General features: G+C 37.5%; 1 protein-coding gene across 1 annotated transcript; it reads left to right on the forward strand.

The window, feature by feature from the left end:
* Positions 1 to 1,505: 1,505 nt before the first annotated feature.
* On the forward strand, positions 1,506 to 19,234 carry LOC143864175 (Major facilitator superfamily protein). The gene is made up of 14 exons (XM_077375049.1): positions 1,506 to 1,834; positions 4,619 to 4,730; positions 7,559 to 7,671; positions 14,326 to 14,448; positions 14,769 to 14,968; positions 15,673 to 15,748; positions 16,341 to 16,427; positions 16,523 to 16,603; positions 16,689 to 16,721; positions 16,931 to 16,984; positions 17,076 to 17,117; positions 18,452 to 18,530; positions 18,610 to 18,680; positions 18,759 to 19,234. The coding sequence occupies exons 1-14, from the start codon at positions 1,673 to 1,675 to the stop codon at positions 18,846 to 18,848; spliced, it is 1,323 nt and encodes a 440-aa protein (XP_077231164.1). The 5' UTR covers positions 1,506 to 1,672; the 3' UTR covers positions 18,849 to 19,234.
* Positions 19,235 to 19,701: the final 467 nt, after the last annotated feature.

A 19,701-nucleotide genomic window follows, 5' to 3' on the forward strand; every position in this document is an offset into this window, starting at 1 on the left:
AGACGACTCCAAAAGGGCATTCACCATCAGCCCTTGTCCAAGTGCCATGACCCATTCCAACCGAATATGCCGATGGTAAAATAGTAATTTCGTGGAAGGCGATGACCCAATTTGGTCCCACAGAAATGGTTATTGGATTAAAAGGGAGCGTAGTGCTGTGTGAATAATAACTAAATATATCACATTCCATTGACCGTAGGTGGAATGTGGCACACTGGCACGCCCCATAGTGGGGGCCACCTTCAACTGAACTGAACTAAAGACCTGGCAAACAGGTGGGTCGGGCCGCGTCAACCCGCAGGTGATGCGGGTGCGGGTCACACGGGTTGGGCAGGAGATGACCCGCATTTTTGGAAAATATTATCACTGGATTTTGATGAGGGGGGTATGACCGGCACCGTGGGATGATCCAAACCGTCCATTAGATGGCCCACAGCCTAAATAGGTTGTGCCCAAAAAATCATTTCAATAGGTTGATCCCATCCCTCCGATCTATAGAGGATTAGGATCAAGTGATCAACCCTCTAACATTCAAATCGGAGGGTTGGGATCAACCTATGGTGCTAGCCACAACCTATTTATATTCTATGGTGCCAGCCATAACCTATTTAGGCATCAAACCTTTAAAAAATAGATTAGCATGATAAAATCACCACCCTTTAAAAAGTCATCTAACTAGATTAGCATAACAAAATCACCGCCCTTTAAAAAGCCAAGTGACTTGCGGGTGCCCGCGGGTTGACCCGACCTGACCCGTGTTTTTGCGGGTTGGGTCACCTGCGGGTTAGTTTTGACGGGTCACTAAAACTCAGACCTGTGCCCTCAAATTTGCTGGTGGGTCGGGTCGACCCGTGGGCACGGGTCGCTTTTGCGAGGTCTAATCTGAACCATATACTTGATAGGCCTTCCTTTGTATATTGTGTCAATGGACGGTTCAGATCGTTCAAAAGTGGGACCCAATACACTATAGAAACCGGCTTATTTTATTAGAATGAGGCCGCACGCTAAAGCATCCTCTAGTGGGTCCCACCTTCAACTGATCTGAACCGTAGACTTGGTAGGCCTTTCTTGGTATATTATGTCAAATAGACGGTTCAGATCATTAAAAAGTGGGGCCCACTAGATTATTGTGAGCGCGGGGTATTAATGTATTATATTAGAATGAGGTGACTTTGCATCCCGCTTGACGTAAAAGCTACTCTTATTCGTCTATTTTTTCATGGTGTCGGTTAAGACAGGTAAAACTATGATGGGGACTCTCGCTCTAAACTTCAATGCTGCTTTCTCTTTTGTTTATTGATATTGGCACTACCATGTTTTAATAACTGCACAAACTCACCTTGTCTAAGAGCTTTTTGGGAACTGTAATGACCTTTAACAGCTGTTTAATAAATAATAGACAATACTGATTTAGTGTAATTATCAAAACAGGTAGTGCCAATATCAGTATTCTTCTCTTTAAATTAAGGGGTTCTCTTCTTTTATTATCCAATTCGTGCTTTTATTAAAGATAAAGATTTGGTGCTCCCTTTGTTTTGTGCTCCCTTTCTTTTGCTTTTATCTTTTCTTGCTTCCTTAAAACTCTACTACAAGTCTACAAGAATAGAGATTAAAACTCTACTACAAGTATACAAGAATAGAGATAGAGATAGAGATAGAGAGATAGAGTGAGATGGAATTTGCAGTGTTGGGTCACCTATTTGTGACTGTTTTTCTCTACAATTTCTCTATATTCATGGTCATTCCGGCCATAACAGATGTAACCATGGCCGCGCTTTGCCCTGGAAAAGACGAATGCTCTCTCGCCATTTATCTCACTGGATTTCAACAAGCTGTATGTTTATGCCTCTTCCTTATCATACCCTCTCTTTTAATAATTTTTTCTTATTTAATTCTCATATTTTTTTCCTCTTTTGTTTTCTTTTCATCTCTTGAATTATGCAAATTTTAAAACTTGTTTATGTTCTTAAACCTTCACATGGAATAAGAAATGCTCTCTTTAGAGTTTAGACTGTATAGGAAGGAAAAAACCAGAGTCTTTAACTTGATTTTAAAACATATAGATGTTTTTCTTTTTTGTTTTTTATTCGGAAAAATGAGGTAATCCGTAAAATTGCCTCGTAAATTCCAGGTTAGAATAATTCTTCTTAATAAGATGGGACTCTCTGAGCAATTTCGCAGAAAGCCATTCTACAGCTCACTTTTGCAGGAGAGAACAACCACCTCGTAGTGGAATTTGTCTTATTTTTTTAATTAATTGGAATCTGGTTGTTCTCTACTGTAAAAGTGTAGCCGCAAAATGCCTTTTTGAGAAATTTCCTAGACAATCTCTAGTAAGATTTTTTTTTTTTCTCTCATAGCTGAGCCGGGGTTTGGCGGGGACCCCTACTAGTTTATTAAAATGTGGAAGATACTACACTCTACTAACAAAACACTAACCCTCTCACAAGATTAGGGTCACAAACCATGGGAACAAAGACAAGACCTATCCTTAGAAGTAATATCTAAGGAAAAGTGAAAACAGAGAGGATCTCAAGAACCAAATTGACCCCTAATAATCAAGAACGTCTATCATCCTCGTTAGGGGTGTAAACGAGCCGAGCCGAGCCGAGCTTGGCCAGGCTCGGTTCGGCTCGTTAAGCTCAAAAGCTCGGCTCGGCTCGAGCTCGGCTCGGGCTAAGGCTCAGTCAGGCTCACGAGCCTTACCGAGCTCGGGTTATATTATGTTCACACCCCTCATCTTCCCTCGACAGCCCTACTAGTGTAATTTGACTACTCTTTTTACACTATGGGGGGTGGTCCTAGTAACAAATGGGGTTCCAAAAATGAAGTGACATATTTTGCCCCCCCCCCCCTTTCACTCCCTGGACAACCCTTTTAATGTATAAATTAATATATAATATATATTTAAATATATTAAATTCTTAACGAGCCTTAACGAGCCGAGCCGAGCCTGGCCTGGTGAGCCGGCTCGGCTCATTAAGCTTAACGAGCCTGGTGAGCCAGCTCGGCTCGTTAAGCTTAACGAGCCTGGTGAGCCGGCTCGGCTCGGCTCGTTAAGGATTCGAGCCGAGCTCGAGTGAGCCTCCGAGCCCGAGCCAAAATTGACACCCTTAATCCTCGTACTCAACTTCCTGATTCTCTCACTCTTCCTCAAATTATGGTGATTTTTTCTCGATATTTCATCCCTGCTATTAGGGAGGGATCCTTTTTGAGGAATGGGATCCTAGTAAGGTAGTTACAACAAAATTAAGATGATTCTTGGGCCTAGGCAAGCATATACACACAAATACATGTGTAATATTCATTGAAATCTTTGGTATAGAGGAATGATCTGGTGTATTCACTTACACAAAATTTTCGGTGCAAGGATTGTGAAGTATAATTGGATTCTGTTTGCATGTGGGGACCACCAGTTGTGGGCCACACTTATGATCTGTTTCATGCGGCACCCCTAGATACTAGCTTGGTATATATGCCCACACTTTGTTCGTTTCGAATGGTGTTCCACTACAGGTATCTTCTATTCGTGGAAACCAAGGCTTTCAATGCTTGAATACACCGAAAATTCGGTGTGAATGATTGCATGAGGTCACCTTTCTAATGGGACATTAAGGGCCTCTTGGGATGCCCATCAAAATTAGTCCTTATTTGCAGGGAATATTATTTTAATTCAATCTTATTTTGAAGATTAGTTAGTAAGGCCTCTTTGGAAGCCATTAATTATATCATCTTTAAAACTATTATAATAATTAGTGATTTGCTAGGGACCATCGCATTAAGTATTTCACAGAATTATATATTCCTTTCTTTTTTTTCTGTGCCATTATAAATGTACTTTGGTGAGATTGTCCGATAGGGGTGCCTTGTGGCACTTTAGTGAGATTGTCCAATGGGGTGCCCTTGTCGCTTGTGTTTGTTTGGGCGCCCTTCAGTTTAGCATTCCTCTATCTATATCTGTCTCTCTTACTGATATCGGTACAACTTGTAGGAGGGAACAACAACCTCACAGTAGATTTTGTCTTGTTCAGCAGAGTAACCACCTCAGATGATTTTTTCCAATAAAAAAAAAATCATGGGGTCACTCTCCTTCCAAAGTGACGGGAAATCATGGGGTCACTCTCCTTCAAAACGGGTGTTTGCTCTTCGGCATAAAGTCAAGGGTTTGCTCCCTGGTGACGAGTGTCCGAATCCCCGGGGCTTATCCTGATGCGCGTGGTTTGTGAGCCACTGCGTGCATCGGTAGGAAATAGTCCTACTCCCGAAGGGGGTGGAGACACCTTGCGTCACCAAACGAAAAAAAAAAAGTGACGGGAAATGGCTTCTTATGAAATTTCTCAGCTACTTAGCTAGGCCGCGAAAGCCATTTCGCAATCACTTTTGCAAGAGAGAACAACCACACAGGCTCACCTTTTAGCAGATTTTGTCTTATTCATTTAATTCATCTGAGGTGGTTGTTCTCTCCTGCAAAAGTGGTTTTGCAACCGCAAAATGGCATTATATGAAATTTCCTAGCAAATACCGATGTCTACATTTTTTTTTTGAATGGTACCTATATATACATATATAATTGAGCTAAGTAAATAATAATCTATAAATCAATGTATTCTTCATGCAGATCACAGGGGTGGGAGCTCTTATGGTGACTCCGCTGGTCGGAAATCTCTCAGACGAGTATGGGAGAAAGGCATTGCTCACTCTCCCAATGATCATCACCATTCTTCCCCTAGGTAGGTTTTCTTCTCTTCGAGTTTCTATATGGTGTAAGCCCTTATAGTCCTGTATTTTTTCAAAAAGTACTGTACGGACCACACTATAGGATGTTCCAAATCGTCCATACGTTGAGCCACAACATAAATAGGTTGTGCACCGAAAATCATTTCCATAGGATGATCCCAAGCCTCCGATCTATAGAGGGACTGTACTACATAATATGGAAATGATTTTCGGTGCACAACCTATTTAACTTGTGTTCCATCACATGTACGGTTTGGATCATCCTATTATATGGTCCGTACAATACTTTTTTGAAAAATAATGGACTATAAGGGCTTACACCAAATAAAATCTCCCTTCTCCATATCCACAGCTTTTGGTTTCCATAAATATGTAGTGCACTTAGACGATTAAGCGGAGCCACAAATGATCTGAGCCGTTAGATCCATTCAATGCCACCTATCAAAAGGCATAGGCAAAAATCAAGATGCAAATCAAAAGGGTTTTAAATTTGGATCTAGTTTAATTTGCTTTAGAATCAATCAGTACTTGCTAGGTTTTCCTTCAGATGATTCCGGAAAATAACTTAATCATAAATCTAGATATCTAATTATTTTATGCATCTAAAAATGAATGAATCAAGGGCCCGTTTGGATGCTGAGAAGATTTTGATTTGGATTTCTCACATTTGCAGGCCTGGATTTCTAATTCAGCAGCTGAGAGTGAAAAAAAATCAGATTTCTAAATTTGCTATGGAAATGAGAAATTGGGAATCCACAAATCTGGCAGTTTCCTTCACCCTCTTTGTTCCTCAACCTCTCCCCTCCATTAGGAAGTACCCCCTTCCCTCTCTGTCTCCCTCTACATGAGCTGCCAGATGTATTGAATTTGTATTCAAAACTCAATTCCAAATCCAAATAAAAAATGGGAGGTATCCAAACAGGCCCCAATTGAATTTAAATTCGATTGTGGGTTCATAAAATACGACGTGGCTAGATGAAAGGGGAACAGTCTATACACGCTATACACCAAATTTGCCTGTAGTCAATTGTCAAATGCTTTATAATGATTTTCATAAGGAGAATGCATAAGTCAAAAATCATCTTCCAATTACATGTTTTTGTAAGTGGCATCCAAATGGTGGGCCATCGATCAACACCACCGACCACGATACACCGCACCAAGTGTCGGTGAAGATGGCGAATCGCGTCACTATGACACACTAGTGTGATTATTTCATTGTCTTTTGTATATTTGAATGCTTTTTTGTTGCTCTTTCCCGAGCATGGCACAAAATTAAAATGCCCCATGATGTTCAATCCATAGTTAAAAGAATTTTCTCCCACTAAGTACTCTGGTGGGGCAAGGGCAAGAGCAAGATTCCATTATCTTCTCCTTTTGGTGTATTATTGGCTGAAAAACATACTTAAAAAGCATCAAAGCTGATTTGAAAACACACGGCATGCAATCTTTCGATGGCACCATTAACTAACAATTGACCCTAGGGATGTGTACTTGATCAAAGATTTTGAGAACCTCGAGGAGTCAGCAATCCACCATGATACATATGGGAATCCGTGTTAGCAAGAATGGTGACGTTGAGAGAGTCACCATCAATGAAACGTTGAGAGAGTCACCATCAATGATGCCAACTCGGGGCACCTCGATCTCAGCTATTGTTGAGTCAGTGTCTCTAAGCGGGTCCATGTAAGATGGTAAGATCTTAAGATCAATGTGAAGATTAAAATCACGTTTGGCGTCCATGAATTGTTTTTCCATTGAATATTAGTTTATCAAGTGGTGGGAGAGGGACAAGGAGAGTGGGAGAGGGAGAGAATTGTGAGGGCATGTGTGAGGAGAGGGTGAGAACTGAGAAGTGGCTGAAAATAGAGAAAAGAAAATTTGTCTCCCTCACTCAGACTCTCTCAATTCTCTCCCTCTCCCTCTCCCTCTCCCTCCATCAACACTTGGTAAGCTAATATTCCATGAAAAAAAATTCATGGTTGACAAACATGGCCTAAGGATTCTTTGGAAGCCATTACCATATAATTTGAAGATAAATATAAACTATTGTAACCATTATTTGCATATAAGATTGTATCAAATACTTTGAGGTTTCCACCCTTAGGGACCACCAAAATCGGCCCTTATCTGTAAGTAAGACTATTTTAAGTTCATCTTATTTGTAAGTGGGAGACTAGGCTACTTTGGAAGCAAACATTTAAGATAGATATAAACCTATCCATTAACCATTATTTGCCTGTAAGATTATATGCAAATAACTCTAAAGTGGTATCCATATGGTGCTCTTAGACTCAATCTCGATCTATCAAGCAAAATAGCATGAAGGCACACTTGTGTGAAGGTGGTCGAGAAACCTTCTAATTGCCATGTGTTCCTAAGTAGGATCTTCTCTACATGAATGATCATAAAAAATTACAATAATAAAGAAAGGGATTAAGGATATAACTCTTCTTCTCCTCTTCCAATGTGAGTTTCAGGAAATTTTGGAGATGATGGCTTCTTTGAGATTTATAGCTATAAAATTTCAAGAGATTGACCAAGTTAGAGTGGAATTTGGTAGGATCATTTAGTTTTAATTATAGGTTTTACTGCATGTATGAATAAAAATCATTGTCTAACCATGGCCCACAAAAATTTTATATTTACAGATCTCATTACTTAGACTTCAAAAATTTCTTTTGACAAAACAACATATTTATATTTGTAGATAAATTACAAAATATCTTGCATGATATTGAATGGTTATACATGAATTATTTGGCATGTATTAATAAACGTTTATTTCGAGCCTGATGTGGTTAACACATGATTATTTCAGCTATATTAGGCTACAACAGGACGAAGAACTACTATTATGCGTACTATGTGCTGAAGATTTTCAGTGGTATGGTTTGCGAGGGTAGTGTCCACTGCCTTGCTCTGGCTTATGTGGTAAGCTCCTTTAGTTTCCTTTGTTTTCCCTCTTTGGATCGGAGGAATATTTTGGAAAAGAAAAACATTTCTAAAATTTCCTATTTGTTTGACACACTAAAAATGACAACTTGACCCAACCCCGTGCAACTTTTAATAGTGTGAACTTCAATTTGTTATAAGATGAATGATAGAATGAAGGGTGCCCTTGCGAAAACAAGCTGCAAGGGCACCCCCATTGGTCCATCTCCACTAAGGCCCTGCTCGCTTCAGATTATGACAACCGGTTGTGAGGCCCATCTGATTATTTGCTGAAAATTCAACATAATTTTTAGCCAACAATCGGTTGGGGGGCTCACAATCGGCTGTCATAATCTGAAATGAACAGGGCCTAAGCAGGTATTTTCAACAGAGCCTCAAAGAAAGCGAGCTTTAGGCCATGTCTGACCACCTTGAAACTTTTTTCCATGGAATGTTAGTTTATAATTAAAGTGGTAAGAGAGAGAGAGAGTAGGAGAAAGACACTTGACAGGAGGATAAGATATGGCTACACCACCACAACCACCACCACCCCTTCCGGTTTCAGCCTTTATTGCACTATCCTCATTGAGTCCTTCTCAGGTTTCTTCCTTTTATTGCACTATCCTCATTGAGTCCTTCTCAGGTTTCTTCCTTCACCATTGTCTCATACCATTGGGCAAGCTAATATTCCATGGAAAAAAAATTATGGTTTCCAAACATCATGACCTTAATGAATTTATGTTTTCGTAGTGACCCTCAATGAGAAATAAAAACCTAGTATGATAGCTTGGTCAATACGCCAAGTGGTGGCAAACCTAATCTTCAAGATATTAGTGACAAATGGTTGAAACTTGAACGTATGAAGTTGGTGAGCCACATCATGATGGGTGTTATAGAAATGTGCTTCCATTTGGATATTGATGACTATTTGATTAATTGCCATGTATGGAACTTGAAAGTCACGACTTCAATCACATCACAGCTTACATATCAAAGACAGAGACAGAAAGAAAAGTTAATAATATCCACACTTCCTTATTTTGATAATGGCAGTCCTTGACCAATATACTTTTTTACTGGTTAGAGCATCTTTAGAATTGTATCAACTTTTAGGGGGACCTTTGGATGTAACATTTTATCTTTCTAGGTAAAAGGATATTCTACACGGTTTGGTTTCGATAGTGAATTTCTTCTAAATCAATATTCAATAGTGTTGAATTTGACATAAATTGACATAAATTCGATGAAAATGTCATCCACCCACCCGAACATGAAAAGAGAAGAACAGCCTGGCTATCTTTCATCGACTTAAAATCATCTTCTGTCTTCCTTTTCACTAGGACAGAAGAAAAAAGTAAAATTAAAAATAATTAAAAATAATAAAAATAATAGATAATAGATATTTTCATTTAATTTTCATTGCTCAAAGGATTGGGGAGTGGCATTCTTTCTTTTATTCTTTAATTAATATTCAGGTAGGGATCCGCCTAACCCTAGCTTACCGATAAAAAATATCATTTAATTTAAAATTTTAAAGGGAAAATTCTCAAAAAAATGTGTTTTTTATCTGAAATTCTCAAAAAAAGGTGGAGTTGGCTAATTTCTCAAAAAATGGTCAAACGCATCTCAAGGAGTGTTTGAGGACAAAAATGCCCTTGTGTTGGTTTTCCCTCCAAGAAAGTAAGCAACGGAGCCCAATGCATTTCACCTAACATTTTAACCTTTTTACCTTCTTCTTCCCCAAGCCAAAATGAAACTCCATTCTCTGTTGTAAAAATCCATTGAAAATCCATTGCAGAGAGGTGAAACTCCCCTCTCCTAAAATCTAGATTTTATTAGGTCTCTTTATTTCTCTTTGGCTATCAAACCTAAGCTTCTCAGGTAGGTCAATTGTGATACATTTTGCATAGGTTTAACATGTTCCTTACAATGTTATGGTGTATTGCCATTATCTTGTTTATTTGTTAATGATTTGTTATGGTTTTGTTAGGCATTTGTTATTGTCATCATGGGGAAGAAGAATGTAAAAAAAAATCGCAAAAAAACTGGTCGACCTGGATATCGACCTTTCCACCATCCCGTCAGACAGGTTTAAAACATATGAAAAGGTCAACCTACAGGTCAACTGGTTTTTTGCGATTTATTTTTTAAAACCAAACGTCATTTGCGGAAACCACTCCCCATAAAGACCACTTCCACACCTCCCCCCCTACAACCGTGTGTTTCCTCCCCAAACCCTAAATTTCTCCACTCCCCTCTTTCCATTGTAACATCTGAGGCTTTAAGTTAATATTTTACAACTGTACATAAATTCATGACAACTTTCACACCCAATGAAATACTATTAGATTGTGTGAAGAAACATTTAAACCTTGGAACCACTATTTATACCTTGGATCCGCTATTTATACATTGGAACCATTATTTATACCTTGGAACCACTACCTAATGGTAAATAGTGGTTCCTAGGTATAATTAGTGGTTCCTAGGTAATTGAAACCCTATAAATATAGTCATTCTCACTTTTTATAGTGGTTTTGACTGCATAACTTCTTATAATCACAATTTAAACTCTCTGAACAAGTATTAGGCCATCTAAACTATGAACCACCATAAGATCTGACTATTTAGACACCTATTTAACACATTGTTCATAAATTCATTTGCAACATTGACACCCAATGAAGTACTATTAGATTGTGTGAAGCAATATTTCTACTCCGGAACCACTATTTATACCTCAGATCCACTACATAATGATAAATAGTGGTTCCTAGGAATAATTAGTGGTTCATAGGAACCACCACATAATTCATTGCAAGATTGACACCCAATGAAGTACTATTAGATTGTGTGAAGCAATATTTATACTCTTGAACCACTATTTATACCTTGGAACCACTACATAATGGTAAATTGTGGTTTCTAGGTATAATTAGTGGTTCCTACATAATTCATTCCAAGATTGACACCCAATGAAGTACTATTAGATTGTGTGAAACAATATTTCTACTCTGGAACCACTATTTATACCTTGGAACCACTATTTATACCTCAGAACCACTACAAAGTGGTAAATAGTGGTTCCTAAGTATAATGAGTGTTTCTGAGTGATTAAAACCCTATAAATACAGTCATTCTCACTTTTTATAGTGGTTTTGACTGCATAACTTTTCAATCTCATAATTTAAACTCTCGGAACAAGCATTAAGCTATCTAAACTATGAACTACCATAAGATCTGACTGCTTAGACAACTATTTAACCCATTGTCCATTTATTGCAACTTTGACACGCTCTGAAATACTATTAGATTGTGTGAAGCAATATTTCTACTCTGGAACCACCATTTATACCTTGGATCTTCTACTTATACCTCGAAACCACTACACAGTGGTAAATAGTGGTTCCTAAGTATAATTTGTGCTTATGAGTGTTTAAATATTGGTTCCCAGATATCAACAGTGGTTCCGATAACAAAATATTACTCCTACATATTTAAATAGTGGTTGTAATTGTATAGACATGATTTTCATCCAGGTTTACTCTAAATAGAAACATAGAGGGCAGTAAAGAGATATAGAGATTATGACAATACACCATAACATTATAAAGAGGATGATGACAATAACAAATGCCTAACAAAACCATAACAAATCCCTAACAAATACCCAAGATGATGACAATACACCATAGCATTGTAAGGAACATGTTAAAACTATGCATATGTATCACAATGGACCTAAAAGAAAAGCTTAGGTTTCATAGCCAAAGCAAAATAAAGAGATCCTATAAAATCTTGATTTTAGGTAAGGGGACTTTCACCTCTCTGCAATGTAATTTAAACGGATTTTTACAACATTTCCTAGACAATGGAGTTTCATTTTGGCGTGTGGAAAAAGAAGGTAAAAATGTCAAAATGTTAGGTGAAATGCATTGGGATCCGTTGCTTATTTTCTTGGGGGAAAAACCAACAGAAGGGCATTTTGGTCCTAAAACAATCCTTGGGATGCATTTCACCCCTTTTTGAGCAATTAGCCAACTTCACTCTTTTTTGAGATTTTCATATCAAAAACACATTTTTTTTGAGAATTTTCCCAATTTTAAAATAATAAAAATAAAAATGCCACCCTTTATTTACATTTCAGTAAATGAAAATAATTTTTTTTTAAATAATAAGAATAAATAGTAAAAATAAAAAATAGGCACTCATCTCTTTATTTACACTTAAGAAATAATAATAAATAATAAATAAAATAAAATTTAAAAAAATTAGGCACTCTCTTTATTTCTAGTTGTTTAATAAGAAATGATATTTTCACCCCTTATATTAGAGCAATCACACCCTATTTTTGTTGCCATTTTTGTTCTACAACTGAATTGGGTGAGGCCGTCTCTCCCTCTCCACTTGCGTCATCTATTTTCTATCTCTTCCTCTCTTAATCATCAATACCGGATGAAATAATATCGTTATGAAATACAAGATCCATGCCATTCGAAGAGAGTAAAATGAAATCTATATCATTAAACAAAATTGTTATTTTAAGCTTTTAGTGAATTTGAAAAGAAAAATCAGCACATTCAAATTCCCTCCTTAAAAACTAATTAGTACACTACAAAATAAAAAGTGGACTGGCACTTGTGAGCATGGTTTTAAATTTCAGTCGAAATAGGTCTGAAATTTCAGATTTCGGCAGGGACAGAAATTTAAAACGGAAATTGAAATTTAAAAATTTCAGCCTAAATTATAAGATTTTCACCGAAATTCCCACCGAAACCGAAATTGCCACCGAAATTTTGTTTTCGGCTGAGGCCGAAACTGAAATTTAAAACCATGCCTGTGAGTATGAATATCAACTCTCTAAAAACAGGCTAATGCGAATGTTATGCGAACATCGTGACGAGCCACAATTCACTATAGTTGATCAACAAATAGGCATGCGGCCACATTTATGTCAATTTGATATACTATAAATGAGCTTCGGTGTAGAAATTACTATATGTTTGAGAAGATTTTGGAAATATTTGAAATAATCGCATGCCTTATTTCTTTTTCTTTTTTCTATTTAGTATGCACGCGCGCACGCACACACAAAAAAAAAACAACAGAAGGCATGAAATGATGGGTACGTGTGTTTGGTAGGTAGATTAGGATGTGAGTTCAATTTTATGAGAAATTAATGAAATATTCATCAAAATTGCTTAAATTATTCGAGGTTTTTAAAAGTTTAAAATGAGGGATCAAATGTTTAAGATTTTTTAAGAATTTTATCATTTATACCTAGAATGTTGTAACTATGACGTTGACACTCTTCCCCTAGCTTACAATAAATTAATCTAGAAAAGTCATTGGTTATACATTCATGTTAGTATTTTTTTGATAACATGATCTGATACTCATACACATGACACTTATATTGATTAATTCCATTGATCGTCGTGACCTCCGCCAGCATGGCCCATAAGGGCCTTCACAATTTGACATCCAACCTGTAATTACAACGACCCAATTCCAAGAGCGGAGCTCTACAAAATGAGCTATTTCTCTTAAAAAAAGATAATTTGAACCAACCCGATTCAATTTTTATATGGAGAGATCTTCATTTAAGGATTATATCCTTCTACATTAACCATAATCATATCATTTACTTTGAAAGTGTGGAAAGAAAAAATTCCCAAAAAAATAAATTTGAGACCCCATAGAGATAGTAAGCCGAGGCTTATTTTATCCTTGGATAGGGTTGCTTTCCTCTGTTCGTGTGAGGAACAGTCCAATGCGTACGATATATTAATACTAGGGGTGCAAGTTTGGCCCTGTCAGCCCTTACCCGCCCTGAGCCTGAACAGGGTTAGGGCTGGATTTTCCAACCCTGAGGGCGGGTCAAGGTTTATTTTTTAAGACCCTGGCTCAGGTCGGGTCGGGTTCTAGGTTAATGCCTCGGGTACCCTGACCCGGCCCGACCATAAGCTTTCTATTATAGAATTGAGCCATCTGTGCATGTTTCTTTTGCTAATGTTTTCTATTATCTTAGATTGATGTTTCTTTAGATTATTATTATTAATTGTCTCTGTTGCCCGTCATGTTGTTGAATTCATATTGTCATATTTTGTTCCCTTTCTCTGTTTATTGATCATTTTGTTCTATATGATAAGTGGTTGCTTTATTTTTGGCACTCTTAACAGGTATTTGCACTAGGGTCAATTAGGGCCGGCCCGGCCCAATCAGGGCCAATCAGGGCGGGCCAGGGCCAGCACTGAGCCCTGTAGGGCGGGCAATGGGTTGAGATTTTTCGGCCCTGACTCGATAATGGGTTCCGGGGTTGGGCTAAGGTTTTGAAAAACCCGACCCAACCCGACCCTGTTGCAGCCCTAATTAATACTATAAGCAAGAAAGGTTACCTATCTCAGGGGCTTATTCCGAATAAAAATTATCCAAGCAAGGCATTCAATATCAAGAATAGCCTATCCAAGGATTTCTACTCATGGGAAAACTTAGTAACAATGTTCAACGTAAATGAAAAGATCAGACTCGTCTTACTGGAAACAATACAGACTCGCCCTTATTGGTTCATTCAGCGGGGCCATTGGTATATTTCAGTTTGTATGAGTAGCATTTTGGTCATTGCACTCATTCAAAATTTCCCTCCTTCCTCAGGCAGACAATGTTCCACACACCCAGCGAGCTTCGGCCTTCGGCTTCCTCTCCGGAGTCACTTCCACCGCATTTGTCGCCGGAACCATTACTGCTCGTTTCCTTTCCACTTCTTCCACTTTTCAGGTTTTGTTCTTTTCTCCTTTTTTCTCTTCAATTTCATCTTCATCAAATTGTTTAAGCTGTTAGAGTTGGTATTATTTAATCATTTATACTTAACACTCCACCTCATGTGTGGCCCCACTTTTTTGTGTTAGCGCTACATGTGTGGATTTTAAATATTAAGGAGTTGTTGGGTTTTGAACCCGGGACTACGCTCTGACAGATACCATGTGAAACAACCAATTACTCCAAAAGCTTATGCAGTTAGAGTTGATGTTATTTAATCATTTATATTTCAACACATTGTCAGATTCTACAAAAAAAATTTCGTTCATGGCTTCCAGGTGGCCGCATCCATCGCAGTTCTAGCAGCCATTTATATGAAATATTTCTTGACGGATTTAAGTAGCTGTCCACGAGACGCTTCTCAGACTATCTTGAAAATTCGGCAAGGTGTTCTTTTGGACGGCGAGGATTCTCGGAAGAAGCAGATCTTTAGAAAAATTCCATCTTTGGATGATATGACATGCTTGTTGAGGAGCAGGTAAATGAATTCCTTTGAATTAATTAACTACTTTATTTTTAGGATTTATTGAGCCGACCCCAACTAGTTTGGGACAAAGGCTTTGTTGAGTTGAGTTGAGATTTTTAGGATTTATTGAATTAATGATTATTTTTTGAAAAAGGTACCAGAGAATTGTTAAGTGGGGGCTTGCCATGGTATGACTGTATGAGACTAGGTGGGACCCAGCCTAGTATGTGACAGGTTTAAAAGGCCTAGCCTAATGTGTTCTATAAGCTCTAGAGCTTTTGGCGTATTGGGTATCTAACATTTCGTATCATAGTCATATTCCACTTCAGTCATAGGATAGGTGACCTGTGGAAAGGGCTACATTGAAAAAAGACGAGACTGGGCCGCCGAGGACGGCGGATGTGGAAGCATGGTGAAATGTTAGCAGTGGCTTGCCTAGGTGGGACCCAACATGGTATGGGATGGGCTTAAAGGGCCTAGCTTAACACCTCCCATTAGCTCTAGTGATTTTGGCGTATTGGTCAGGTACCCAACAAAAATACAAGGATATAGGGTTTATTGAATATTGAATTTACCTCTATTAAATATCTTCTCCATCCATATTTTTCTGAATTAAAAAATTTGCTGAGTGCTTAGAATTTGGATTTTTTATGCATCTTCACTCTACTATGTTATATGTCACATGTTTTGGATGGTAATAGAAAATCATGATGCAGCATGACATTCTCACAAACAGCAATCATCGCATTCTTCAACAGTCTTGGGGAGAGTGGCCTTCAAGCTTCCTTACTGGTACCTTTCTTTGTTATCATTTATATAAAGGAACTCAAATCAAGAGATGAAAGACAGGGAGGTTTATGAATTACGAAGATTTTCACAGCATTTTGGAGACCGGAAATGCCATGTCAAAATACAATCAGAACCATATTTCATAGAAAATCTCCAAAAAAGTACAACTGATGAGAATTCAATAGACTTTCAAAATGAACAAAGATAAACTCATAGAAACATCAAGAACTCAAGATTTGATATTTGATATGAAATGATCTTAAAGGAGATTCTAGCTCTATGATCTTTGTCTCTAAATGTAGTCGTCTTCTGACAACCAGGAAAACCATACAAGCATTTTTTTTTCACTAAAGATAGTAGACTAGTAGTCCTCACTCAATGATCTTCAATGAGATTTTTTTCACCAAATGTAGTAGACCCTGACAAAGATGAAAACTGTACAAGCATTTGATTCAATTATTAATTTTATGTGCCTGGAATACGAAAATATAGTTCTGTTTCATGTGCTTTTGGGATCTCATTGTGTACTCATTATTGGATCATTGGATGGCCATTGATCAAAACTATAATTCTCACTAATTGAGTCTTGTTGCAGTACTATTTAAAAGCACAGTTTCACTTCAACAAAAATCAGTTTGCTGATTTGTTGCTGATTACCGGGGTTGCAGGGGCCGTCTCGCAGGTATGTTTTTTATGTGATGCCACATTCTTATGCTTGTTATTTGTACATTTTTATTCAACTGTTGTACACAGCTAAAAATTGACTTGGTCATGCAGTTGCTTTTTATGCCCATATTAGCACCTTATTTAGGAGAAGGGAAGTTGCTTACTATAGGGCTCTTTGCAAGTTGGGCACATGTAAGTCTACCTCGTCTATTTTAGTTCTGTATGCAGAAAATCTGTTAATTTAAGTGTTATTAATATTTGGTCCGCAATGTTGCAGATATTTCTTATTGGCATAGCATGGTCTTTCTGGGTACATCTCTCTTCAACTAAATCTTAGTTTCCTCTTGCTATTTCCACTGTGGATTTTGTAGTTTTCATGAATATTCTTGTCTGTTATAGTATTCCCTAAGTTTTATCCAAGTGCAATTTATAGTATGTGTTCTCTGTGATCTAGTGCTAGATGTTAAACTTAACCACCAGTTAGAATATTATCTTTGTTGACATTTTAATAATTTGCAGGTTCCATATGTTGCTTCGTTGTTCTGGGTTCTGGCTGTTTTCACCCCCCCATGTGTATGTATTTTACGTCTCCTTAGTTTTGTTCTGCTCGTCTGAGTGTTACTTTGATGAGGTTATGTTTCTTATTCATGTGCCATGTGTGTAGATAAGGAGCATTGCATCCAAACAAGTTGGGTCTGATGAGCAGGTAGTTATTACATATATGAGTTTTTAACTTCCAGTATTTCTTTTTCTTTTTTTTTTCCTTCTAAACTTGATCCAAGCGCTATTTTCTCTTTGAAAAATGTTTAGCAATAGTTGATGAGTTCTTCAGTAGCATAAATATTTTCCTATTTACTTTCTATAATTTAAATGGATAATTATTGAGTAGTCATTTCTTATCTTTCCCTAATTCTTTATTCAATATTTTTCCATTCCTTCTTTTTGTTGTATCTTTTTTCCAACAATATAGAAAGGTACTATTTTACTATTAATATGTAATTTTCATGGTATCAAATCATCCTTTGTTCCTTGGCTATCATATCTTCTAAGAGAGTTTGACTGAAGGTGCCTTCACTACTATGAAGTACTGATGAACTATTATTCCCATATAGCCTAGACTATGTAAATAACCAAGATTATGAACTCGCAGATAAGGCAGGTTTAATGATCTTCCCTACTACTATTTTTTCTGAAGAAAAACCTAGAAAGAATAGATTTCACTGGAATTCCAGATATGGATCCAAAAAGTAAGGAGTACCCAAAGTTGTGATCCTGAAGCCAAAACTTGATACAAGTACTTTCTAATTGATGATTTCTGTGGAATTACAACTTACCCAGAATGCAGATGTCAATAGAAGTCCAAACTTGTAGCTTTGTCACAGATGCTAAGTGATACTTTTATTGAAATTGTTACACTGATATATTTTCCCATAATTATCCAAGGCTAATTCTTTAATTGTTAACTTACCAACTTCTCCAAAAGCTTAAGCTGTTGGAGAAAGGCGTAATTTATCTTTTATACTTTAACACTCCCCTGCACGTGTGGCCCACTTGGCAAACACGTGGCACGTGTGGTCCCACTTTGGGCCGACCATCGCATGTGGATTTTTTGCTATCCGGGAGGTTTGAACTTGAGACCTTTGGCTCTGATACCATGTTAATTTACCAACTTCTCCAGAAGCTTAAGCTGTTGGAGAAAGGCGTTATTTATCTTTTATACTTTAACATAATAGGCACTAAATAAAACCACAATTCATAATCATAATAACCAACCATTATTCTTTAATTTTAAACGACATGTAACTAAAATAAATGCTCTGAGTAATGCAAAGTTAGAGAATATCATACACATTCTGGATAGTTAATCTGAGTACGGTAGGCATACCTAATAACAAAAGCCCCCCCAAAAAAAAATTCAATTTATAGTTTTGTAGAATTGTCCCTTTCTTTTCCAGAGAAATTACAGCTACTTGAAACTAGGCTTGTGTCATGTAGCATATCAATGCTGCTCAGTTTTCTAAGAGCTGCAACTTATTTCAGGGGAAGGCTCAAGGGTGCATTTCAGGAATATGCTCCTTTGCAAGCATCATATCCCCATTAGCTTTCACTCCCCTCACAGGTAACTGTTTTCTTTGATTAAACCTTGTTTCAGGCATTGGGTAATCCTACACTAAATAACGTTAATTGCACTCTTCCAGCTTTGTTCCTTTCAGAAAATGCACCTTTTCATTTTCCTGGTCTCAGTATAATGTGCGCTGGATTAGCATCGGTAAGTACCTGCATTATGTATGCTTTTTTTGTTACTTCAATTAGAAATTGATTTTGATAAGTTTTACTTTCCTTGCAGATGATAGCTTTCATACAAAGTGTTATGATGAGGACTGCTCCTCCAATCTCAGGACATGATATTACCAATAACAGCTATGGGCATGCCTAGATTTTGTGGGTGTGAATGCTCGAAAGCTCAAACCACAACTCTCCGTTGACTAGTTCCTAATGGGCGCTCTCAATTGATCGAAAAGTTTACATCTACAAAAGAAAGCTGAGATGCAGAGGAACCAACGTTCTTGAGTTGAATGAAAATGATACAACTTGAAAAATATGCTAGTGATCCCACACCAAGGAGGACTATTCTCCATTGTTCGCATGAACTCAATTGCAGTTAGTTTGGATCTTTTTCAGCCCAATATGAAAGAGGCTTTGATCCTGGAATTGAGGATAACCTTGTAAGCATGACCGCAATGTAACCTATCATTCTATTATTTGTATTGTTTTTGCATGTAAATCCTTATGTTTAGTTGTTCTATATCTTGCTTTGGCCTACCTTCTCTCTTTCTATGTCTGTCTTCATATGACAACTAAAAGTTGGCTTTGGAAATTCAATCTATTCTATTCCTAACATTGATGCAACTTTGTGCTGTCTGAACCAATTTTTTCTCTCATTGATGCAATCATAACAAGAGTTTAAAAAGAAAAAAAACAATGATGATTTGGAAGATCAAGCAAAGGTATAATGGTTTAGCAAGCATCTACATTATACCTTTAACAGACTCTTGTGTTACCACCAAAGATTATAGAGTCAGCTCTCAATTAGTAACATGAATAATAATAAATGGTGACAAACTAAACATGTATTTGAGATCATTAGATTGGACATTCTGATGTTCTTCCTTGGATAATCTCCAATGTACAGTACTGGGCCTTGTATGGTGATTGAAATTGGCCGAGATGTGGGCCCTATCATGGATGGGCCACACATCAAGAAACACACCAAGCATGAGGAGATCTAA

This window comes from Tasmannia lanceolata, unplaced genomic scaffold (assembly GCF_043159265.1).
Source record: "Tasmannia lanceolata isolate RefF3 unplaced genomic scaffold, GAP_Taslan_0.1 ptg000048l, whole genome shotgun sequence".
Classification (NCBI taxonomy): Eukaryota; Viridiplantae; Streptophyta; class Magnoliopsida; order Canellales; family Winteraceae; genus Tasmannia; species Tasmannia lanceolata.